Consider the following 26,359-nt stretch of genomic DNA (forward strand, 5'->3'; position numbering starts at 1 on the left):
GCAGGCAGCTTCGCAGCCCAGCGCTCAACCACTGTGCCACCAGGGGAGGCCCTCAGAGCTTTCTCTTAACGTGCTTCCTAGAAGAGCAACATTCCAAAAGAAGAAATATTTATGGGGCGCTCTGCACTGCTTGTTCCCTTTCACATCTATCAGCTTCATTCTATTCTTGGGACAACCCTATGAAATGTCCCAGTGTCATCGTGGGAGTGGAGACCATGGCTGGGAGAAGGGAAGGACTTACTTGAGACTATCCAATGCACACGTCCTCCCCAACCTCTGGAGCTCTGACATTTTCTTTTCCCTGGAGCATGGGTGTGTGGTGATAGTTCCATGCACGAGAGCTCTCCTTAGCCCCTTTTGCCCAGTCTGTGCCTCTTAGTTGTCAGTTGCCCCAGGCACCACCCACATGGCAGGATACTCTAGTGTGTGGTGTGGGTGTGGAACCTAGTTTTGCCCTTTCCAATGGCTGTCTAACCATCTCAGTGCCATTCATTCTAACAATTCTTGCTTTGTGGATAGGGATTTAGTGGGAAGATGTGTCCCGTGGCTTGTTCATACCAAGCCAGTCTCCCTGTTGTCTGCCACCTTGAAGACCCTCATGGTGTAACAGACTTGACCCCTCTGTGAATTACACCTGCACTTACTTAGTGCAGGCATTCAGTAAAGGAACACCACTTCTGTCGATAGCATAGACTGATGGGGCATGAAGCAAAAACGTGGTTTGATCCATGAACTTTGATTTTTGCCTGCTCTCCACTTGCGGTGCTGCCTGCTGAGCAGCAGAGCCGCCAAGCTGCTTGCTTGCTCCATCCAGGCAAAAGGCAGGAGGAGGCCTCAGACCTTCTTGCTATTCAAGTACTGTCAGTTCTTGATCATTTGTTTGTCCTATCAAACAGGCTTCACCAAGTATAAATGGCCTGTCGCAAGAGGGGATGAAAAACGACTTTCAGAAAATCCTGATTTTCATGAAGAGCCTTTTATTGCCATTTCTGTGCTTCCCTGGTGCATTTCGGTCATCATTCTCTTTGGAGAGGTGTTTTCCATTTAAAGGCCCGAATTTCTTCTTTTTTGGATGGTGCGGTCTTGCTGCCATTCTGGTCAGAACGCCTCACTCATGCCCTCCCCTCTGAGCCCAGGGTCCTGTGCGTGGTCTGACGGGGGCACTGCAGGATGACTTCTGGAGGGGCTCTCGAAGCTCCCAGCCTCCCAGGATGAGTGAAGGGTGTCCTGCGGCCTCTCTGGTCTTGTGCCCTCCTGCTCAGCCTTTCCCTTTCCCACTTAGCATAAAAACACAAAGCCGCGTCTCCCTGAGACAAGCACCACATCGTAGACAGAAATTAGATGCTTTCGGATGCCGCGTGATGATTTAGGAAATTACTCTCTCTGTACATAATCCCTCACTTTTGCCAGGGGGACTGATTCACTTCCATTAACAGAATAATGGAAAAACGTTTGCTAATCAAAATAATGCTAAAAAAAAGTCCTTTCATAGTGCAAATAGTAATTTCCTAATTTATGCATTCTCTAAGTCCAAAGTCATATCTATCACCTGAAAAATAAATGCAACTTTGAATTTCTGCCATTATATGCTCAGAACACACCACACAAGCACCCTTAGTCGTCTCCTAAAAGCAGTTTGTCATGCTTAGCATTGGTCCAGCATTTGTGGGGTGTGTACACCTTTTAAAATGACTTATTCTAATTCTGGGACATACAATTCTGAAATGGAAACCAAACTGGAAACTCAACCCACAGAGGCCAAGAAGCAGCACTGCTTGCTTCACTGTCTGTGGCCACATCAGAGTATTAGGAGGAAACTGTTGTTCAAACTGATTTATAGCAACACCCCCGTGGAAAACATGTCTGGAATTTTTGGTACTAAGTCACTGTACTCCCTAGACAAGTTACGCTTAAAAAGCTATAATTTTTCCTTAACCATAGTGTAGCAGAAATGCCAGTTCTGTTTTGTCCAGAGTTTATAATCACTGTGAGATTAGATTATACATTTTTTTCATCCTTGAATTGGGAAGTAGTGTTGTTAGGGCTGATCTCTCAGCCTTACCCTCATTTATTTGCTTCCATTTTCCTCTTGCCCTGCACAATAACCAAGGATAAAACCTTGGTTTTAAATTCCTGGCTCAAAGCATTTCTCTACATTCTGATGCAGGTACCGCCTGGCCGGCCTGCCTGGAGAATACCAGCAGAGGAACATTACCAGCCCAGAAGTGAACTACTGCCTGGTGACAGAGCTGATTATCTGGACGCAGTATGAAATACAGGTGGCTGCTTACAACGGGGCTGGACTGGGTGTCTTCAGCAGGGCTGTGACTGAGTATACCTTGCAAGGAGGTGAGCTTCCTTTGCTGAAAGATTGCACTCTTGGTTGGGGAGCAGGGTCTGCAAACTTTGACTGGGCATGTTAAAAATAGAGGATTTGGTCCTTCAGGGATGGTTTAAAATGAAATTCAACATATACATAATATAATCTCCGGACCTATTCTGAAGATACAGTGATACTGTATGAGGAAAACCAGTAATATTCTAACTGCTTTCTCCTGGTTATTAAAGACAGGAAGTATCTACACACCTCCTTTAACTGGTCCTCTTATTCTTGAAAAGTTCTGTAGAGTTGGCTTTTTCTCTATGGTATGATGGTGTATTGTGCAGAAAATCTGGCTCTGGAATCCTATGTGATGCTGTGATCTTTTTCAAAGATAATGACTATTTAGAATTTTGGGTTTTGTTAGAGATGAAATTTAAGTGTTGGTGATGGAATTTGCAACATGATATCTTTTGGAGGGTTTTCTTTTTCAGTTACACAAGCAAACAAGTTAGTAGGTCAATAAAAATTCCTCCTCTCTCCATCCCCCTAAAAAATGACCAGGCAGAATGTCATATAGCCACTGTTTCTTACAAATATGTACTAAGACTCAACCCTGTCATTTTAAGACTTTCTGCAGCTTCTAATTCCTCCACGGTTTTCTGAAGGATTCAGATCTCAGCCTCAAGAAGAGGTGGGCATTCAGAAACACTCTCCATGTCTGAGTTTCATTGTTATTGCTCTTAGCAGTAATAAATAGACCCTCTCTCGATGCAATGCCTGTGTCCTACAGTAGCCCAAATCCTTGCCCAAGGAAGCAATTTTCCCACAAAATCTAAAATCCTTTTTCATTCAGCAATTTGTACCCTCTCCTGACTCACAGGTGTGATTTTATTTGCTTAGGCATTTTTATTGCTACCAGACCTTGACCTTTTTCAAATGATAAGGTTTCTAACTGCCCACTTCTCTCCCCAAATCATGCCTGAGACCTAATGTTCCTTGATATTACATGCTGTTATTATCATCCCTTATTGATTGGCTGTCTGTTGTCATCCGTAAGTCCATAAATCCTCCTTTATAAATTAAGTGCAGTCAGCTCTGCTTTCACAGTGACTAGCAGAAATATTTAAAATGCAAGACAACCAGGAAGGACCTGTTCATCTGCAAGTAATTCCTGATTACTCATTGGAAAATGAAAATAGCTGAAAACCTGGACAATTAATGTTTGCTTTAATTAGTCTATTTAATAAAATAACAATAAATTTGGAAGCACTTAAAATGACGAATACTGCTATTAATAATCTCCTATTACTACTAACTGTGACTGCCTCATTTTAATCCCAGTGCATTTGAGTTCTGTGCAGGGCAGAAGGAAGCAGATCTCAACCTAATGGAGAAGGGCTTTGAGGCCTTAGGATTTGGCTTTATTCCATTGGTGTTGGGGAGCCATTAAAGATTTAAGAGCTGTGAGTGACATGCTTGAAATGCCATATTAGGAAGATGAAGCTGTCGGAGTATGCAGGGGTGGGAGGGAAGCGGAGAACTCCAGAGACAAAGGAACAGTCATTTGCATTGAAGTGATGAATCCCTCCAACTCTGACAACGAGGGACAAGGGGTAATACATTCGGTGCCTTATGGTTTTCAAAATGGATTTGAGCCTACAACCCCTTGTGTGTCTCCCAACACCCTGTCCAAAGAGTGGGGCTGACTCACACTGCTCCTCCCCCACTGCTTCCTGCACAACAGCACAGGTGTGAAAACAGGTGACCCTCTTCAAGTTGCTTGCAGTTTCAAGAATAGAGCAGGGTGGTTTTATTTCAGTCATTTATGCATAAAGAGAGCAGATGTAAGCTTGCTCCAATTCAGCTGGTCTGAAATTGCGTGGCTCACAAATGGCAGAGCCACCATTGCAACCCAGTCTTTGCAGTCAAGACCACTGTTTTCTGGGGACATTAGCAGCCTCTCATGTCCTCAGGAACTGAGAGGTCATTTCCCCATTGGGGTGGATGGGGACACCTGGACTGTCCTGCCAGAGTGTGGAGCTCAGGCAGAGGTGACAACTGTACGAGTGGGCCCTCACCGCTATATAAAGGAATCTTCCTGATGGGGAAACTTATTGCTAGGTACACTTTGGCTAGGTGGAAGGATTTGTTCTCATGTGGGTGAGAATATGACCTCAATTAGTGTTTTGTGCAAATAATGGTTCATAATAGCTCTCTCTCAACTATTTATGAGCAAAGGTTTCTGAAAATGCCACATATGCAGATCTCCCATGGACCGCTCAGTTTTTGTAACTGGGGTATCTGCTTTGCCTGGGTGCTTTTTGTTTTAAGATTTTTTTTTATATTTATGCATATAAGAACTAGGGTACAGGCCAGAGGTGTGGGGGGGGGGGTGAGGATTCACCGGAGACAGAGTAGGGAACAGAACAGGCAGGCTGTCTGAAATACACTGCTGAGGGGAGCAGTGGGTGAGTCAGGAGAGGTCTGCTGTGCCATGAGGGTAGTTCCCTGGCTGGGGATTGAACTCATGCTGCAGTGGCTGTGGGTAGCTGCATAGGTTGCATCTTAACCCTTTGCGCCACCAGGGAAACCCCTGCCTGAATGCTTGAGGCTGATGTTGGAATTTAGAGCCCCTACCCCATGCGTCTCGGGCAGTCAGTGCATTGGCCATAATTCTCATCTTTGCTCACTCCAGGAATTTCTTCTTTGTCTTCTTGAATGTGTCCTTGTATGTGCTCAATACCAGCCTTCAGCTCCCCTCCTCACCTCGGTACGGGCTCAGAAAATACTGTGTGTTTAAGTCTCAAAGAGAACATATCTTTGGTCCCGGAAAGGGCCCTTTCCTGGGAGTCCACCTAGGCCTGATTCTTAATATCGATATTTACTACTTATCTGCCTTCAAGAAACACACTTAACCTTTCTGAGCTGCAATTTTTTCATTTGTGAAATTGAGACATTTGTACCTGCCCCTGACTACTTTAAGGGTCATTGTGAAGAGAAAATGAGACAATACATGAGGAAAAGCTTTGAAAATGCTGTGCTATCACTCAGAGGCCAGCATTGCTATGTCTTTCTCCTCCTGCTGTGACAGTGACCAGTATGCACTACGGTGTTACAGTGTTTCTGCCTGGCAGTTGTACAGAAAGAGATCCCTGCTAATAATAATCAAACAGACATTTAAGAATTGATGTGAGCACCTACTGTGTGCTCGATGTAGTGTGAGGCACCTGGAAGTAAGGGTAGAGTTGCCTGGCACATTTTCAAACTCAGGGACTTGCAGCTGATTCTGGAGGTCAGACCAACACTGTGAAACAGTAGTGAGAACTCAAATAGAAACCAGCCTCTTTTACCCACTTCATATCCTCCTCTTATTCACAAGATCGTTGCTACTTACATGCTTTAAAGACCAGCAGTCCAGATACTCAGAAGATGATGCCATGAATGTGAAATCCATCCTCACGACAGGCTTTGCTGGGATCGGCCTGGCAGGACAACATCAGGGCACTAAGTTTGCAGCTGGCCATGCTGGTTAGGAAAGGCTCCAGCAGACCTAAAATAACTCGCTTAAACAAAATGGAGGTTTGCTCCCATCTTTGCCACACTAGCAACAGTGCCACAGTCACCAGAGAAGCAGCTTCCTTCTGTTTGCGTTGCTATCATTAGCGTCTGCCTCATGATCACAAGCTGGCTACTGCAGTGCCAGCTGTCATGTCCACACTCTAGAAAGCAAGGAGGAAGAAGGCACAGGGATGTGCCCGTGCCCAAGTATGCAAGTATGCCCACTTCTAAGGTCTTTTTGTAGCAGTCCCATTTGCCTCTGACTTCCACTTGCAACTCATGGAATGTCTCTGCTGGAGAAGCTGCAAAGGTGGGCATCTACAGATACACTTCTGTCTATTGTTGCGGAAGGAAGGGGATGGAAGTGGAGGGCAGCTAGCAGTTTCTACCTCACTTTCTGTGCTGATGCCAACTGAACAGTCAAGCCTAGGGCACAAAAAATTTCTAATTATAAAATTGTGGAACAGTCTGTCTCACACCATGTGACATCCAACTCACCTCATGAGCCCACGTGATGGTCCATGTAGGATTTAGCAGAAACTGTAAACACACAGTGTCTCTGGGCCCCCTCACCCTCAGAACTCAATCTCTGTGGATCGGTCTAGGTAACAGCCAGACCTGCTAGTTTGTAGTAGGAACCCTTCTCGGTGCGCTCGAGGCCCCACCGCTCTTGGCACCGATTGTTGAGAAAGCCTGCAGGACCAAGTTGGTCCTTGAAGCTGAAAAGGAAATCATTAAAATGCCTCTATATTAACAGAAAAAGAGTAACTCATAAACTTAATTATTTGTCAGCCGAACTTGGAAAATGATCAGAAGATACAGAAACATAATCTGCAATCTGGAGAGACCAGGGCTGGAAATACTTGGCCTCAGGAAGAATAAAGCTACAGTCCAACCAATCTAATTTTTCCTTTTCCATTCAGCCAGTGGCAAGCTTGATCCATCAGGGGAAATGATACGTAATCTATCTCGACTTTTAATAAGGCTCTTTGGATTTGGGGAAAGCTGGTATGACTCCTACTCCATTAGGTGGGTGTGTGACGTGTTTCACTGTGGATCTCACAGAACTTACAAAGGGTACAGTGGCCCTGGTATAAAGTGAAGGCAGAAAGGCAATTCTTGGCATCAGGGTGCAAACAGAGAAACAGGAATGCCCTTTGCCTGGGCAGAGAGGGAGTGCCTGGTGCTCCTGGAGCTCATATTTTTCCTCACTAATGTATTCTCGTCAAGGAGGCTCTTGAAGGAAGATAAGCAAGTTATTCTTGCTTATCTAGAGTTTAACACAGTGGGACATTGATCCCTGAAGAGATCTGAACCCACTGTTCACCTGTCACAAATTCCATTTTTCTTTTTGATTCCATTTTATTAGAAATACAGCAAACATCTGGTAGATAAACGTGTCTACACTGGTTCTTTGTGAGTCCTCAGCATGGATGCATACCTTGGATATTCATATTATTTTAATCTAAACTTTCTACCTTCTCTGATTTTGCATGACCCTTTCATACTTTGTTCACCATTAGCTTATCCACCATGCCTGTTTAATAAGTTCTATGAGTCTTGCCTTCCTGACCTTTTCTGCTCTAGGCAGTTTTAAATGCAAATATTAACTTTTAGATTGAGCATCAGAACTTGAATAGTGTTCCAGCCAAGTGAACTTTGCAAGACAAGAGAGAAAAGGTGTCTCTGTCATGGCGGCCGTGACCTAGAATCCCAATATACTTGGAACCCGCTTGTCAGATTTCCATTGTGATTACTAAATTGAAATGGAAAATGATTTAAATTTACTGGAGGATTTCTTTCAAATGCCTCTAGAAATCAATATGCTTTTGGTTTCAAGTGGGAAAAGTCATAGAGTAAAAGTTCTGCGTAACTAAATGCCCAGTATAATTGCAAGCATTTTTCTTACTGCCAATATCTACTTCAGCACCTTTCTAATCACTTTGTCTGTGAGGGAAGTACTATAGTCATCTGAAGCAATCAGCAGTGCAGATCCCACATAGATTCAGTGTTTGGTTCCCACATTCAGTTTTTGTTAAAAATTGTTCAACTAACCATGAAAGACTCATGAAGAAATAATGTGAGTATGAAGTCCTCAGGTGAGCCTAGGTGTGGAGTCCTCTACTCCATCAGAATATGAAATGTCACAGATGAAGTTTAAATCTCCCAGCATGCCAGTGCAAATACAGAGAACTTCTTAAATGTACCCATTAATATGCAGATGTTGTTTTTTCTATAAAGGGTTCAAGACAAATTATACTATAAATCATCATTTTGAGCACATCATGATTTTATTTTTTCCTGGTTTTATTCCTTTGTCATTTTTCTTCTTGTAACAGGTATTTTTTTTGCACTCTAATGATTAATTCTGGGTTCAGAACATTACCTTCTAATGAAAAAGAAATATTTCACATTTAAAAAGAAATGGAAAAAACATTTGGTTATCCACATTTCTAAAACATTAGTAAAAGCTCCTAAATGTTCACTTGGGCTTTGAAAGGTTTTCTAAAGTAAGGATTATAAATGAACTCTGTTTGCAAACTCCATTCTTATCTCCTCTTGGGAAATTCTCAATGTGGCATAAATGACACTGCACAAAAGATTTGTTTCTCAATCCTTAAGACTTCCTAGGTCTCAGACTGCACCTACAGAATCAGATGCTCCAAATTCTCTCAGAATCACCTAAAACACTAAGTAAGTACTGAATGAAATGATATAGCTGTCCCATTAGGTTGGACTTAATTTGGTCTTTTAGAACTTTCAGGAAAGGGAAGAATATGAACTTGCATTTTAGCAGAAGCCTCTATCTAGCAGTATGCATTATCATGTGCTATGCATTTACACTCATCACCTTCCTTCCTTCATCCCCTAGCAGTAGGGTGAGATAGGCATCATTGTCCCTATTTTACAGAAGAAAGCAGATGCTAGGGAAGAAATTAATTTCTCAAGGTCACATAGCTAGAAAATGCTAGATTTGTGATCTTTTTCATTCTGCATATATCAAACATGGACAAAAATCACTGCCAGATTTTCAACGTAGTTTTCATGTGAAATAGAAAAGAAGTAAAGTATCTTCTTACCTACTTACATGTTCACATGGCAAGTGAGTTTGCAGTAGTTTGTGGACATTTTTTACAGCAATTCACAGTAAGAAAAGTTTTATTTTGAAACCCAGTGCATGCATGCACATGCACGCGTGCACACACACACACACATACACACACCTGAAACAAAGCTTCCTGGAACAGCTATTATTCTTGCAGTATGTGATGTGGTATTTTTTATTCCAAGGTTTCATTCTTTCAAACATGCTAACTGGGCTCTGACTGCTACATTGATTTCTTGGTCTTCTAAATGCATTTGTGACTTGAAAAATTACTGAATTTGAGGAATGCAGGGCATTTGGTTGGATTCATCTGGCATCCCTTTCACAAAAGGTTTCCACTGCTTGTAGGATCCATCAGGGTCAGGGTTGAAGAAGTCTTCCCAAGAGAACTAATGAAGCCAACAGTAAGACTAAATGGGAGTTAGGCTGGGAATATCACAAGGCTTGCCTTTGGGGGTTGGAAAAGGTAACATGGTTGAAATCAAAACTGAAAGATAAGAGACATAAACCAAATACTACCTTTGGATTCACATAAGCAATCATGTGACCATAGGAAGGGGAGACTTCAAATACCAAGAGTTACCGTGAAAAGATTTGGAAGAGGATGGTTAGTTGAGTTCAGATCCAAGGAGTGCCGAGACCATAATCCTAATCTCTATCTTGTAGATGACAGATTTTCAAATCAATCAGATCATAACGTCACAGTGTCGTGTTTTGGCTAGAAGCCACTTGAGGCACTAAGGCAACTCCATGTGCCTTTCCACGAGAGACAATGAGAGAATCAAGGTTTCTCAGAGGGAACTGACCGGGATAGGCAGTGCCTATAAATCCTGTTGTATGGGAAAATGGAAAAGAAACAGGATGGTTATTTGGCCTATGGTAGTAAAGCCTAGCTGGATATTTTTTGTGATTTTTTTTCAAATAGTCTAACAACTATATGTGCAAGAAAGAATTTACCCAGGAGATAGACGGATCTGTGGCAGAAATTGCAAAAGGAAAGGTTTTAGTTCAACATAAGTAAAACCCCTTTTACATTGTACAACAGATTTTCAAGTTGACTTAGAGGTCAGGAAAACTGTCCAAGATGTTACGCCAGCAATTGCTGAGTGGCCACCCTCTGGGGCTGGCCAGAAATTCCATGGTGAATGGCATGACCTAGGAGGGTCCCTACAATTCCTTCTTCTCCAGCCTGCAGAATGGTCTGGACATCATCGGAGGACCATTTGTATGGTCTTTGCCTCTATAGTGCTTCCTAAAAGAAGCTTTCTTCATAAAACTCTGGTTTTACAGGACAAAACCATGATACTGAGTTGAGCATCCATGCCCTGGCACATGCTCAGGTTATAATACACTTCCTGCTGCATTTTCACCTGGAAATTTCCACTTACACATTTGGTTCCAGGAACTCTCTCCTCCACAAAGTCTCCCCTAAGGGAATCCATGCAGACTTTCATTATAGCACTTACTACATAGAATTAATGTTAGCTTCCCCAACCAGACTTTGAGGTTCATAAGGTGGAGACCTTCACCTAGATTCATACATAAACACAAAGAAAGGACCTAGTCAGATAGCAGAGGCTCCTATGTACTGTAAATATATATGTATGCATGCATGCATACATGTCTAATTGTACATTCACACACTCATCTATGTGTATACATGTGTGTAAGTGCACATCCAAACATGCATACACATATAAATGTGTCTCTGTGTCTAGACATACATAAAAATAGCTTTATATACATACACACTCACGATTATGCATATAGATGCATGCATGTGTGCATATACATGCAATATACATGTATGCAGAACATAGACATGTGAACCTTGTTACCAGAGATAAAATTGGCTTCTCCAAATGTAAGTGAAACTGTGAAACCAAGTAGGAAGTCTTCTGGTAAATTATAATAATACATATAAATTGAATTAGGACATTTTACTATATCATCATTCTGTAGTCTTATATCACAGTATTTCTAAGGAAGAAAGGAGATTAAAAAGTTTACAATCTAATTGCAATATTGTTTACAGTAGAGAGCCATTAGATTGTATTTTAAAAAGAGAAGACTTAGGGTTTTTGTAAACATATTAATATGTGTGTGTATGTATACATATGTATGTATATAAACATTAGAGCTAAAATACAAAGCTTGATTATCAAAAACTATCAAGAAAGAAAATAAAGCATCACATGGTGAGGCACACACAGCCATACACAGAGAAATATCAATAACATATAATTTAAAATATGTTTGTATATATACATAATGTGACAGAACTGAAGCCAAATTTATTGATTATATCAATAAATATAACAGACATAAATTAGCTTGTTAGAAAAAAAATCTCCAGGCTGGCTAACAAAGCAATATCTAGTACTGTGCTGTAAAGAAGAGATTTATAAAAGATTGAGATTTAGAAAGGTATGAAGTAAAAGGATGGACAGAAAATACAGAGACAAATATGAATAAAACAGACAGCAGCATCATAATCATGATATCTGACCAATAGAATTTATCTGAAAATAAATCATTTAAAAAGGGAAAGGAGAACATTTTATAAGGCTAAAAGCTACACTTCATAATGAAGAAATAACACTCATCATTTATATATGTAGCACCATAGTAACAACTTTCATAAAGCAGAAACTATAGGAGAAACAAATAAAAGGAGACATTAATATGCCTCTCTCAATCTAAGACAAATATAAACAGAAGGTAAAATCAGTAAAAATGTAGAATACCTAAACAAAACAATGAATAATGTAGAATTTATATACCAACTCTGAACCCTGGTAATAGAGAATACACCTTCACAGTGCACAGGAAACATTTATAAGAATTGATCATGCCTTAGGGCACAAAACATCCCAAACAATTCCAGAGAATGCAAAGATGTACCAAAGCAGAAGGTTACAAACTAGTTTCACTTTCTGCATATTGATACAAAAAAAATAAACAAAATCCAACAGCACATGAAAAAATAATAGCTCATATCCAAGTAGGCTTTTATTCCAAAATGCAGTTTTGACATTTGCCAATATTCAAAAGTCCTCCATAGTAAAAATGTATAATAAATAGAAATAGATGTTTACTCACTATGGTAAACTATGTGTGTGCCCCAAACCCCAAGTCCATTTTCTCCATTTATTTGATGGAGGAGCTCTGTAAGTGTCCCTGCTGTGGTCTAAAGTTCTGTTGCCCTATCTCCTCCTATAAATGTGTATTCCCAAACAGTAGACAAATGAAAGTAATGAGAGACATAAGGACTGAAAAGGAAGTGATAAAACTATCTGTACTTGCAGATAATAAGATTCATTATCTGAAAACTCCAAAAGAGTCAATGAAAGAGCTACTATAAACAAGAGAACTTATCAAACTAGCAAGTTATAAAATCAGCATGTAAAAACAACTGACTTCACAGCAAGAAGTTATGTTCAGAGAAAAAAAGCTGCTTACAGTAGCAGAATAACATTAGAATAGAATAGAAAAGGGGGAGGAAGAAAGAAAAGAAACCTGAAGATAAACTTAAGAAATCACCAGAATCTGTGAAGAAAGCTATAAATGTTCCCTGGCATTATAAAAGTAGGCATAAACAAACGGATGTACATACCATGTGCTTGCATAAGAAGACTTACATCACAATGTTAGTGCTCCCTGTGTTAATTTGCAAATGTCTCATGATTGAAATAAAAATAGTATCAGATATTTTCTGGACCTTGGAAAGTTAATTTTAAAGGAACAAATAAGCTGGGAAACCCTGAAAGAGAAGAAGCAAAGAGAGTGGGCTAACCCTTTAGGTATTAAAACATATTGTAAAGCTCTATATTTAAAACAGTGAGGTCTTGGTGCTTGAGTGAATGATGAATAGAAAAGAACAGGAAACCCAGGATGGACCCAATTACATATGGAAATTTAGTGTATTAGAAGAGTACACAACCATACAAATAGAGTATTATATAGCTGTAAGAAAGGAAGGAGAATAATTCTAATACTATAGACCTATATCGACAAGGAAATAGAAAGTATGGAAATAGAAAGTAGGCTTCTCATTGACTTTGAAATCATGAAAATGTAAAACCAAATTAATTTGAAAACTCAAAAAAACTGAAACACATGAACATAACTACATTGAGTTGGTGGAATAGCCAAAATGAAAGTATTTATTTCAAGTAACTTTAAAACATAAAAAATTGACTATATATCCTTGGGAGTATATACTATAAACACAAAAACTTTTTTTTAAAAAAGACTCAAGAACTATTTCAACAGTCATTTTGGTGGTAGTAATGTTGGGTTTATTTCTAAGACAATTATATTGTGAGATAAAACAAATAAGTAAGTTGATGACATTGGGATGAGATTTTTGGCAGACTTGAAACTCTAAATTTGAATTGGTAGCATGATGATTTTATCTTTAAGAAAAGGATTTCTGCAAAAAGGTGTAGAAATAAGAACCAACCTATTAGCTTTGAGCTTCCCAATTAACCACAAGAATAAATAGGCTTTCTTGTATAAGTGGATGGGTAGAAGCAGACAGTGTGGACAATGAGCCTGAGTCATTCCACAAAGCAAAGTTTTCAAACAGAACTGAGGATGTGTCAGAAAAATTTAAGACCTGACTTGAAGAGGGTCCCGCTAACTAAAGAGGGGAAAATCTGAAAATCAATAATCACAACAACTTCAGTGGACTGAAATGCTTCAGACACATTTCAGTTCACGGATTCATAACAATACACTTTTAGAAAGCCCCACTGACACACTAGGGAAACTGTTAAATCTGAACTTAAATCTAAAGCTTCCCAATCAAAAAGCTCAAGATCTTTAGTAAGAAACTTGACCTCGATTGGGTAACATAACTTTTTCAATATCTGGTTCTATTGAGAACAACGCTTTTAATGATAACCTCCTCAAATATTTGAAAGTTACTACTGTCAAAGTATTTGCACAAGGAAATGATCACAAATGCCTGAAGATTATTTATTGCTCTCCCCCCCCCACCACCATTGAGAGAAACTTCCCTCTTGCTATTAACCAAAACACAGATAATTCAATCTCTTTAAATTATACTTTAAGGGTGCAATGTTTCTTTAGGTTAACAGCTCTTCCTTTTATTTCTTTGACAAATGTAATGTTGAATGGGGTTTTGTGATAATGTGAGTGGATTTGGATTCTGATCAAGTGTTTTTCGTATAAAGTATTTCAAAATAATGGACATTTCTATAGATCTGCACAGATACTGCTGCCAGTCTTAATTTTTCTTTAGAGTTCAAACACAGACTCCTTTAGAATTATAAAATTGATTATATAGCATTAGTGAAAAATGTTTAACTCCTTAACAAAGTTGATTTTTTGCTTTGAATCCATCCATGCACTTTACACTCATCAGTATAGCTCTCTATTACTTTTGAAGTGTCATTTAAATAAGCAATTTTGATGCCAATAACTTAACCATCAATAGATCTTCAAAATGAGATCCATTTACCCAAAATTATAAGAACATTGCTTGTTAAGTTAATACTCTTGAAAATCCCTTCTTTTGGACAGCTGATAGACTTCAATTTGAAATTGAAACAGGAGAGTTCCAATTTTTTATTTATACTGTTAGAAAATAAATGGATGACATGTCAGATGACCCAGAGACAAACTTAGCCCAGGTCATTAAATCAAAGAATTGTCCATTGCAGATTGATGAGAACCAATGTGACTAACTATACCTGAGTACAACAGCATCTTGATTCACTCAAAAGAAATTCTTTTGTTAAAAGTGGTACTCTGATTCCATTTCTTTTACAAAGCAAAAAACCAACACAACTATCTTGTCTTGGATTTTATTAGATGCATCATTCTGATAACGGCATTTAATGAGGAGTTCAGGTCCACAGACCACTTCTTACAGAGGAGACCTCCATGAATACAACAATGGATTTCTTGAATCACAGCCTTTCATATTGAGTTTGTTATATAAAGTCTTTTACCTTTCTGTTGGCAATGGTATAGAAATTACACATTTGTTCTCTTGTATTTTGTTTATTCCCACGTGTCCATTTAATTTTGACCATTTCATCCCTTGCGCTTGTCTGGTTTGTGTTATACTGTGGCGTCTGGTCCAAATCATTTCTTCTGGGTATCATGCCCTCTCCCAGTGTTGATACCTGGCCTGCTGAGGACTCATAGCTGTGACTTTCCCAGGAATTGCTCACTGCCATGGGGACCTGCCTCACCCAAAGTAACTCCACTCCCACAAGTCAACCTGTGGCCATGACTAATTGCCATGGACATGGAAATGCCTGTCTCTGTCCCTTAGTTTGAATCAACTCAAGGACACAGCCTGTGGGATCAACTGAGGCCTCACTCACTGCTGTCTGACAGAGCAGCCCTTCTTCTGCCCAGTGCTGGCCTCTCATTTCCATAGAGATATGTCCACTTAACACCAATAAAGCTTATATGTTAGTGGCTTTATAGCCAAAGTCCATTTCTCGGGCACCCAGTCTAAGACAGGAATGTCTTTTGCAACATAAATAATGTCATAAGGATTTCTTTTGAGACATCCAACCAAGTGCAGTTAACATCGTTACCACCAGTTGACAATGGAAACATTTTGATTTAATCATCTTCTGTACTAAGTTTGTGGGTCATCTCCATGTCAGCCATGCAGCTTCTAACAGCATATTCAAAAGTGGTACCTTTCCTATTTCCTGTGCTTCATTGCTCCCAGACACATTGCTGACAGTTTCTATGCTGCCTGGCAGTTTGAGTGTTTCTGCAATTGCAGAAGGAATTTTGGCTATAGCTAGTAAATGCAGGACATTGTAACTAGCTCCTTGTACTCAATCTGATGCAGTTGTAACAAACTCATAAATACCTGTCCTTATTTTTGTCCCTGCAGAAAATTTTCCTACTTTTAATCTTTTTTTCCTGTAAGATCAATGCTTTCAGGAAAGGTGCTGACATAATTTGCCTGGCATCATTGCTTCAGCTGATTCCTTTTCCATCAAACTCTAAATAGAGGCTGAAAAAGGAGATTATCAGAACATACATTTCTGAATTTTGGATCATCCCCATTATAGTCCCTGGGTGGAAGATATACCTGGTATACCTGATGACTGTTCCGTAATCAAAAGTTGTTATTGTGGTGAGAAATACTTTGCTATAAATGTAAAATTACATTAATAATATTGCCATAAATAATTTTAATAATTATTTATATATTTAAATACAAAATACATTGGGTAGACTGTAGGTCTTAATGACTTCGAGAATCAACGTCTCAATGTTTTGAATGTACTCATGCTTAAGAATGTTTTAAAATAAATCAAGTTGAAATATCAAAAAAATGAAGCATGGAGCAAGGCAGTATTGACACATTCATTTTTATTTGATTAAAGGATTAAAATTCTGAAAAATTTATTACATAAATTATTAATCACATAATCTCTGCTCTAAAATATTTCAAAAAATTTAAATCAATTATTTGAAACTGTAAATCCCTATAGTCCTCTGTAATGAATAGGCTTCATTATGCACCGTATTATTTTAAAACTTTAATTTCAAAAAACAATGATTCAATTTAAAATTCCATCAGTGATCAAATCTTGCTGAATTAACATTGCTAGCCAGGAAGAAAGGAAGGGAAAGGAAATTTATTTAATCATTCATGTTTTATTGGGAAACAATGCCAGAAAATAATCATAAGCATGATCACACATGCCCTCTCTATCTAACCAGATGGAAATGTTAGCAAATTAATTGGGAAAAAAATATATACTCTCACACTGAGCAACAACAAAAATTCACAAATGAAATGTCACTTGCAACTAGGATAGAACACAGGTTGATAGAACATGGGCTAGTGGCTTTATGAGAGAGCTCTGTATGGTCTGGCCACTCTAAGGCCTCTCTGCCCCAGGCAGTACACAGAATGTGCATAATAGTGACTAGATTCAGAAAGTTTTCAAAACAAATCATGTGCCAGTGTTTCATTTTTAAAATACAATGTTTAAAGCAGCTGTGAGTTCACAGAAAAACTGAACAGAGCATGCAGAGCTCTCCCATAGTTCCCCTACATCACCATCATTTATCAGAATGGAACATTTATTATAAGCAGTGGACAGCATTGACACTTTACCCAGAATCTATAGTTTACAGTAAGATTCACTCTTGGCGTTATACATGCTGTGGGTTTGGGAAAATGCATAAGGACAGGTATTCACCATTATAACATCATAGTTTTGTTAGCATGTGCCTGAGAAATAACCCAAGGATCCAAAACTATTATGGGATGTGTGGTCTAAAAGCATTCTGACCATTTGTATGCACAAAGGGAAAGGAAGCAGACTGTTAGTGTGAAATATTTTTAATAAAGTTGGTGTACATACAAAAAGAAGAAAGGATTTCAAATAATAGTTTTCCAATAAAACTCAAAAAATTACTATCTCCTCATGGCCAAATTCTCAACCAAACTGGTTTGGCTGAAAGTGGAGCTAATGAGACCCAAGAGTTTGCTACAAGTCTAAGGTACCTTCTGGCAAAGAACCACAAGAAAGAGGTTGGCCAAGTCCCAGAGAGCTGGGACAGAAGAAGAGACTCAAAACTCACCACATACCCCACACCATATACCCCAACAGGAGGTCAGAAATAGGGCACCACTGTCCCCTTCAAGGACCAGGAGCAGCCTCCCATGTGTCTCTCACCCATGTGTGTTTTTCCAGTATCCCTTCCAAATGTCTACACATGTTTCTCTTCCACATGTCTTGTCCAAGTACATGGGTCCCCTCTCCAGGTGTCTCCCCTTCTACTTATATATCTACCCTACCCCTTCCCAGCTGCCTCCCATCCAGGATATTCAGTTTATGGCATGCTGGGACTTGTAATCCAAGGCAACTGCATACAAGTGGGGGATGGGGGGAAGTGGCACCCATTCAGTGCGCCCCTTCATGGAGATATATCTATAACAATTTCTCTGCCCTAAAAGTTCCCTGTGCTCTACTTATTCACACCTCCTCCCCACTCCTGACAGCCAAGCTCTTTTTCTATCTTCATAGTTTTCCTTTTCTAGAATATCATCTAGTTGAACTACATTGTCTAGTTTAACTACATAGTCTTTTTAGATTGGCTTTCATTTAACAGTATGAAATGTATGTGTGGTTTTCAACAGTCACTTCAACAAGCTGTAAATTTTTGAGTGACTACTATCCTGAAAAACTGACAGACACCAACCCAAGTGTACCCCATCAAATGCACCTAGGCAGGACTACTCTGCCCTGGGTATCTCCTCCTTGCCATTCCAGGAAATCACATCTTCAGGTATAAGAAACAGTCATTGCTTTGCCTGCTTGCAAATGTCTCCATGACAGATAAAACTTGTATCTGAAACTTCTCTTGTGGTTTTCCTTTCAAACTTGATAGTTGTTAGGTATTGAGTGCTGGGTGCATCAAACAGGGCTCCTGTCCTTGGCTGACAGAATTGAGACACTGTCGAATGGGTTTAAGCTGTGGCAAATTTAAGACTGAGAATACCCTAGATCTGTGCTGGGGGAATTATCTAGTGAAAATGGATTTTTTTTTTGAACAATGAAAACCACAAAAGCACATAAACCTGTCACTTTACCAGGCCTCGTCAAGGTCTACAGTTAAGGGTATAGAAAGATGGCACTCTAAATGCTAATTATCCGGGGAGAAAATGTCCCTGGAGGCTTTATTCAGAGCAATAGGAGGCCACTGCTTCCTTCAGAGACCTGTGTGAGAACTAAAACCCAGCTCTGTGAGTAGTTCTCTCTCAGAGACAGTCCTCCCGTCTTCAAATGTGGCAGAGCCACAACTGCTCCTGCAAGTGAACCCAGTCAGAGGATATACTGCAGGCTGTAGGTCTTTCTCTCACTTGAGGGAAATTTTAAGTTCACTGTACACAAATTTAAGTCACTTCTAATGATAAAATTTGGTGGGGGGGGGGAGCCAAAGAATCTGAGAATAAAAGAAAATTGAGAAGAATTGCTGATATATATATTTTTTTAATGAAGTCCAGCGTGGGCAAGAGAAAAGGAATCTGAAACTTCAGAAACTCCATCCTGTGACATTGGGGTAGAGATGCCCAAAGGTCAAGACATCCAAAAGATCAGACTCCACGAGCTTTGGTGTGAGGATGGCAGGCCGGATCCTCTGTCACATGGTTTGGTGCCATCCCAGGAAGAGACAAAAGGAAGCAATTACTCTCTTAACTGGGTCAGTGAGGGAGTCAGTCCTGGTGTTTGTTTCTGACACCATGGAGAGTGCCAAGAGGCACTAACTTTAGGATGAAAGGCCAGAAGCAGGCAAGGACACACCTTGCGAAATGACTACTACATAGCACCCAACCAAAGCAAAGATGCCCATGTCTTCTTGGAATGGTGGGAAATTATTGCTGATTTTATTGATGCAAAACACCTTTTTGTGGTCTTATTTTAGTGAACCTAACTGTTTTTGTTGGAAAGTTTCATAGCATATCAGAGTCACTAATTGGGCTCATGAAACCCCAGAACTAAACCATTAAACCCACAAAGGATGAGAGGCCCTCTTCCAACCCCGAGAATGTGGGGTCTAGGAGAAAAAGCCAAAATATTTTTTAGTCTTTCCCACTAGCTCCTTATATTTTTTCCCCTTTCTGTTTTCCTCCTCTTTCTCCTACATACTCTTCTCTACTCTGTTTCTTTCTGTAGAGACTGTCCCTGGTTATCAATTGATACATAATAAATGTAGGGTTTAAGAAAACAGCCCTTATATTCTATCTAACAGTTTTATATCAGGGGTTATGCTGAGAGGGGCTGGAATGTGTGGTACCTGGTGGCATGTGGGGGTCGCTCATTCACTTACCAAATGGGATGGGCATGGATCTAAAAGATCTATATGAATTCCTTTAACATTTTTCATATTGCAGATTTGAAGTAATAAATTCACTCCATTTTTGTCTTTCTGAACATGTTTTTCTCTTGCCTTCATGTTCAAAGATATTTTCACAGGCTGCAGAATTCTGGAATGATAGATTTTTCTATTGGTTACTTTAAAGATAACTGCTTCGTTATCCTCTGGGTCTTGTAATTTATGATCAGAAGGCTACTATATTTCTCACATTATATCTCTGTATGTACTTCAGTCATTTTTGTGTATTTGCAGTATCCAAACATTCCATACCCCCATGCCAGCCCACATTCCCTGTAGCAATTCATTAAGTAAAAATTAAAATCAACAAGCAACTATAAACCAGAGATACACTAGGGGGGGAGGGGAGAAGGGAGTAGGAGCAAAACAGGGTGGTGGGAATTGTATGGGGACTATAACCAAGGTGAAAATGCATATATTGTGCAAAAATGAACAACGATGTAAAAAATATGTAAAATTTGGGCTTCCCCTGGTGGTGCAGGCAGTTGAGCGATGCACTGTGAAGCTGTCCGCAGCCTCTGCAGCACTGGTTCGATCCCAGCCAGCCAGTGAGGGTCCCACATGGTGCAGCAGACCTCTCCTGTCTTGCCCGCTGCTCCCCTCAGCAGTGCATTTTGTCAGTCTGCCTGTTTTGTTTTCTGCTCTGTCTCTGGTGAATCCTCTCACCCTCCCACGCATCTGGCCCGTACCCTGATTCTTGTATAAATAAATAAATCTTTAAAAATATATATATATAATTTAAAACATTTAAAAAAAAGAATCAGTTGGATTTCCTTTACCCAGTTCTGTGATATCTTCTCCTGTGCTCTGTACAAATGAGCCAATACCACAGTCACCCTCCTTGGGGATGTCCAGCTTTCTTTATATTTCAGACTGCTTGGTTGCCCTGTGATCTCAGCTTCATGTGAGCTCAAGAAAAGTTATGATTTTATAGTTTATTCAGTCTTTTCCTGTCCTTTGGTATACATTATGTTCTCTCCAGCTTTCTGCATCTTAGACACAGCAATCCCTGTAGTCATTTTTAATCCACAAATATTGCATAGTTGTTGAGTGGGAAGTAGGACAGTTTTCTTGGTGACTTATGGAGGGAAGTGTCAAGGGATATCATAGCCGAAGTCAAGAGCAGATTGGAAAAGAGAACATGGAAGAGTAGACTTGAGGGACTTGGATAAATGTTACATTATTTTCATCTCTGCATAATGAGATGAGTTTTTGAGAAAAAGAACAATGAAAGGTATTGTAATTTTTAACAGAACTGTGTTCTGTCTTCATGTGCTCTGTGCCAGGAGGCCCTTGTCTTTGTTTTTGTTGTTGTTTTGTTTCGTTTTTTGCCTTGAACCAAATGATCTTTCGGGCTTCTGTGTCTTACTTTTGAAATAGGATTCTAAAGAACCTTTAGGACCTTTCTTTTCACCTGCAGAAAACTTGATAGTAGAGCCAGTGGGCTAATCCTCTTTTCATAGACCGCTAGGGTTATCATCCTTTAAAAGCTTGTCGTGTCACATCACTGTGTTTTTTTTTTTTTCAAGACACTTTTAATTCCCCATTGCCTAACATGTACATTATCAACCACTGTGTTTGACCTATGAGGCAGCCCCCAAAATAACCCCCGACTTACTAAGCCCTCTCCCCAATATACCCCATGCCCAGCCATGCTCACCTTTTGCCAGGTTTTGTCTTTACTCAATGTGTTTCCCCAGATGGGGATGCCTTCCTCAAGGTCTTCCTCTCTTCAATGGTTGGCCCTTTCTTCCAGACCTCACCAGGTGTCTCCTGATCAAAGCTTGCCATACTTTCCTAGGGCAAAGCTGGTTAGTTACTGCTCCAGAGAGTAGTTTGTTTACAACAACCTCAGTTTTTCTCCCAGTATGTGAATTCCTTGAAGACAGGCCATTTGCAAATATATAATTGGGCTTAATAGCTGTTCAGTAAAAGAAAGAAATAAGCAGAGAAAAAAATTTTAATGCTTGCCTTTATGACAGACAAAGAAAAATTCAGTCTCCAAATGGATAAACAACAATACATATGGGAAGGGGATTTTTTTTTCCATGTAAAGGATAATTTGACTTGAAGCACAGTGGTATATAATGGGAGATGGATTTCTAGATGAAACATTGCCTTGATCACAAGTACTGGGTAATTGAAAAAGAAATCAGAGAAAGCTTTTGTTTGCTATCCATCTTGGGATCCCTAGGAAAGGCTCGCTTGTGGAATGAGAAGATCCATTCACTTTTCTGCCTATGCCTTAAAGAATTCTCCAACAGAAAATGAGAAATAGCCCAATTTTTTTTTCTTTGTAATGCCACTATTTGCTTCCAAAAACATTCATCACACTCCCCTGTTCTCAGTGCTGTAATTGCCAGTGAATCCTTAAGTGGTAGCTAAGGATTTCTTTTTCATCTCTTCTCCCTACTGTGCCTCCTACTGGTGGTTTTGCTGTCCTTTATGATTGCCTTGGAACAGTGCCTACAGCGCCCCCACAGAATGTACAGACGGAAGCTGTGAATTCCACGACCATTCAGTTCCTGTGGAAGCCTCCCCCTCAGCAGTTCATCAATGGCATCAACCAGGGATACAAGGTATGTGAGCTTCATGGAGAGCCTCCAGGGGCCTGTCTTGGTATGTCATGTCTTATGATTCAGTTAGGAGGCTAGCCACCCCTCATTTCACCAAGAACCCATTGCTTCTAGTTATAGAGCATTTGGCCTTGGTGGGGTCACAATTTATGCAAGGTCTTATAGCTACTGTTCTGAAACTCAATACTGCTTATCAAGAAGATGGCTCATATAAACAGAACAATTTCTAATGAGAAAGGCTGTTCATTTAAAAATTACCATTGAGAGAACTATCTCAGTTGATTGGAAATAGTATTTATACAAATCACTTCTTCCTGGAAAGGAGTCCTCTCAGAACACAGACTTAGAACAGAGGGTACTGGATGCAACTATAATATTTCTATCAAGTAAGGACATTTATCCCTTCCCCTTCTCTACTTCAGGGAGAGTTCTGTTAATAGAACTGAGACCAGCTGAATCAGGATAACTACATGAACTAAATTAAGGACACAGACACATTCCACAATCCAGAATCCTCTGTTCTTACAGCTACTGGAATATGTTACCTTCATAGATGTTTTTGGATGCAATTTCCAAAAGTAGAGCTTATCTTAACTTTTAGATCAAGTTCTGGATGGGCTTGGGAGTCCATCTTAATTTTACTTACAACATATTCATTAATCTTCTACAATGACAGCTAAACTCAGGAAAGATTTTTTTTTTTTTAGGAAAGATATTTATAGAGTATTTTATATTTAGAGACTATTATTTCTTCAGAGACGTGGGTTTTTTTTCCCCATTTGAATTCAACTTGCTGAAACACTTGTTTTTCGCTAGAAATTTACCCTTTTCTTTTCCGCCAGCAGTATCTATATTCAAAAGCTTTTTTGAAAGAAAATCATATTGATCAAGGTGATTCCTGTTCTTGACTTCCCTGTCAAGTTTCATTGACAAGACCACAGCATTCATTCCATGGCTTAGTTGTTGGCTTGATCTATAGAAATATACTTTATGTCCTGTGGCATGTTAACTTACAGACCTAATTAACTCTGGAAATGTTGAGTGTCAAAGGAATTAAAAGTCACACTTACATATAATGTTATCAAAACAGTTAAACAACTTCCCTTGGAACATACATACATGCTATATTTCTTTAAAATTCAAATCAATTCCTAAAATTCTTATTAGAAAACTAGTGTGATATAAATTATAAATAATTACAATTGTTTCCATTGTATCAAGAACTTTTTATGGAGTCAGAGCAGGTGCCTAGCAGGAGAAATATTTGTATTTATGTTTCATTGTACTGATTCAGTTGAATAGAAGATGATAAATATATATTCTAGTATATGTTTAAGTGAAGAGAAAGTAAAAATTTGAAGGTGCATGTATTATCCCAATGAATAAAGTAGATTTTATTTATGTATGCATATATAATATATATAAAAATACATTTTGTGTTCCATAATCTGAGATAACTTTCAAATTCAATGTTTACATGAGATCATTAAATGTAGGATTTATGGAGTTTCTTAGTTATGACTTTGCTTTCTCTGAGCGCATATTGATTGCAAAAGAAAATTCTGATCAAGACTGAGAGTGAAAAAATGCAACTAACAAAACGTCTTTTACAACCTGTCCATCCAGCTTCTAGCATGGCCAGAAGATGCCCCTGAGGTTATCACTGTAGTCACCATTGCTCCTGATTTCCATGGAGTCCACCATGGGTTCATAACTAACTTGAAGAAGTTTACTGCTTACTTCACATCAGTTCTGTGTTTCACCACTCCAGGGGATGGGCCTCCAAGCACTCCTCAGCTCATCTGGACTCATGAAGACAGTGAGTATTTATCTGCCATGTGTCATATCAATAGTCATGAGTCAGCTGTTAAATAAGAATGGACTGCTGGTATACCCAGCACTGAGGGCAGAGATGGTCGTTAGGGAACTCCATATTCTCAGCATTCTCAGCATTCTACTTGCCCTACAGAGATGAGTCACTAGAAAACATAAATAACATTTGGTCCATGGAATATGAAAGGAAGCCTGGCTAGAGGAAAGCAGGAAGGCGAGAAAGAGCACCTGGTCCTGGCCATGTGGTCAATCTTTGGTTTTTGCTGGGCTTCTCTGCCCATGCTCCTCAGGCCCTCCCCATGCATTTTACCTGGGTCATCCTGAGCCCCTCAACTTTCGATTATCTGCATCTGCTCAATTCAAACCGGCCCCTTTCCTGTTCTCAGGCCAACTGACACTTCTGGAAAACATTAGCTAATGAAATTTTTCTCAAAAAAATTATCACAGATGTTCACATGGGTTGATGTACAAGGAGGTTCATTACAAGTATCTGTAACTGAAAAAAAATGCAAAGTGTTCAAATGTTCCAAAGGGGGATAATTGAAAAAAATATGGTATGGCAAAATGCTAAATATTCTGGAATTAGTGAAAAAAGTTTTGAGAGAAAATGATGATGATCTAATATTAAGTGGAAAAAAATGCTGTCCCAAACTATATGAGTTCTAAATTCTATAAAAATATACTTATGTCAAATTATGAGCTGAGGAAAGTCCTTGAAGGGAATATACCACAATTTTGAATTATCAACTCACTGTGGTATGATTGTAGGTATTTTTGTATTTTTCTGTATATTGTCACTTCTACAATAAATATGCACTCCCTTTATAAGGAGAATTAAAACTATTATAAGTTATTTTTTTGAAGTTTCCAGGGCTGCCACTTGTCTTTCTTCCAGCTTCTTCCTCCCTATCTCAGCCAAACTGGTGTAGTCGGCCTCTCACTTGCCTGTTTGGTGGTGTGGTCCATCACTCTTCTCTGCCTGCTCCCTCAGCTTCCCTCTCCTCTCTGCAAATAGCGTTGTGGAAGTCAAGGCCATCTAAAATGAGTTGCCTCTCTTTCCCTTCCATTCAGTTACCCTGTGTTCTCGCACTATCCTTCTCCTTTGCTTCTCAAAGGATGAATAGACTAACCTTCCCTGAGCCCACAAATATCTTGAGGTCTCCCTCACCCACAGGTAGCAATTCCCCAACTGTGCTGCTCCATCCAGTGACTTAGCTCATTTCCTTTAGTATAAATGACTAGTCTGACCTCCTCCATAACCTCTTCACTACCCATAACCGTGACAGACTGATTTTCATTCCAGCATTCCACTGTCACCACCTTGCCACTGACTCAAAGTTGATGTCAAATAGGTGACACAGGGAAAATATTATGTGCATTTCTTGGTGTTCCGAGGCTACCTAACTTCCTCTAATAGAAAAATTAAATGAAAGTAACCCTGCTACTATTGAGTAATCCCATAAGTTCTTCCCAGACTCACCTTTGATTAGTTATATGTTTTTTGTTTAACTGAATTTTTATTGACAGTATTACAGAATCATATGCAGTTATGAGAAGTTATTCAGAGATTCCATTATAATATGTCCAGATTCCCAGTAGTAGCATTTGCAAAAGTATAGTATATCACAGCCAGGATATTTACATTTGTTCTGATTTACATTTTCCCAGTTTTACTTGTTCTGGGGTGTTGTGTGTGTGTGTGTGTGTGTGTATTTAGATCTATACGATTTATCGCATGGTAGGTTTGTGTCTCAGCTACCAGAGACAAGATACTGAATGGTTCCAATACCATAAAGATCCTTCTTTTATGGTCATACCCAGTACCATCTATTTCTTCCTAATATATATTCTCTTATTTCTACTGTCTTATTGCAGTGGCTAGAATTTCTAGTACTATGCTGAATAAGAGTAAGGAAAGTAGACATTCTTCACTTGTTCTCAGTCTTAGAGAGAAAACGAAATGCTTAGAAGCATTCTGTCTTTCACTGTTAGGTATGATTTTTTAATAGATACTCTTATCATTGAGGCAAATCTCATTATGAACTT

At 39.4% G+C, this 26,359-nt stretch overlaps 1 protein-coding gene across 1 annotated transcript in view; it reads left to right on the forward strand.

Moving 5' to 3' along the window:
* The window catches only part of SDK1 (sidekick cell adhesion molecule 1), a gene marked incomplete at both ends in the record, with an annotated part of 728,549 nt that overhangs the window by 566,032 nt on the left and 136,158 nt on the right, over positions 1–26,359 (forward strand). The window contains 3 exons of the mRNA XM_084251360.1: positions 2,168–2,349; positions 22,368–22,483; positions 24,107–24,299. Coding sequence (XP_084107486.1) covers positions 2,168–2,349; positions 22,368–22,483; positions 24,107–24,299 — 491 coding nt within the window. The remainder of the gene's footprint in view (positions 1–2,167; positions 2,350–22,367; positions 22,484–24,106; positions 24,300–26,359) is intronic.

This window comes from Talpa europaea (genome assembly GCF_964194135.1).
Source record: "Talpa europaea genome assembly, chromosome: 12".
Classification (NCBI taxonomy): Eukaryota; Metazoa; Chordata; class Mammalia; order Eulipotyphla; family Talpidae; genus Talpa; species Talpa europaea.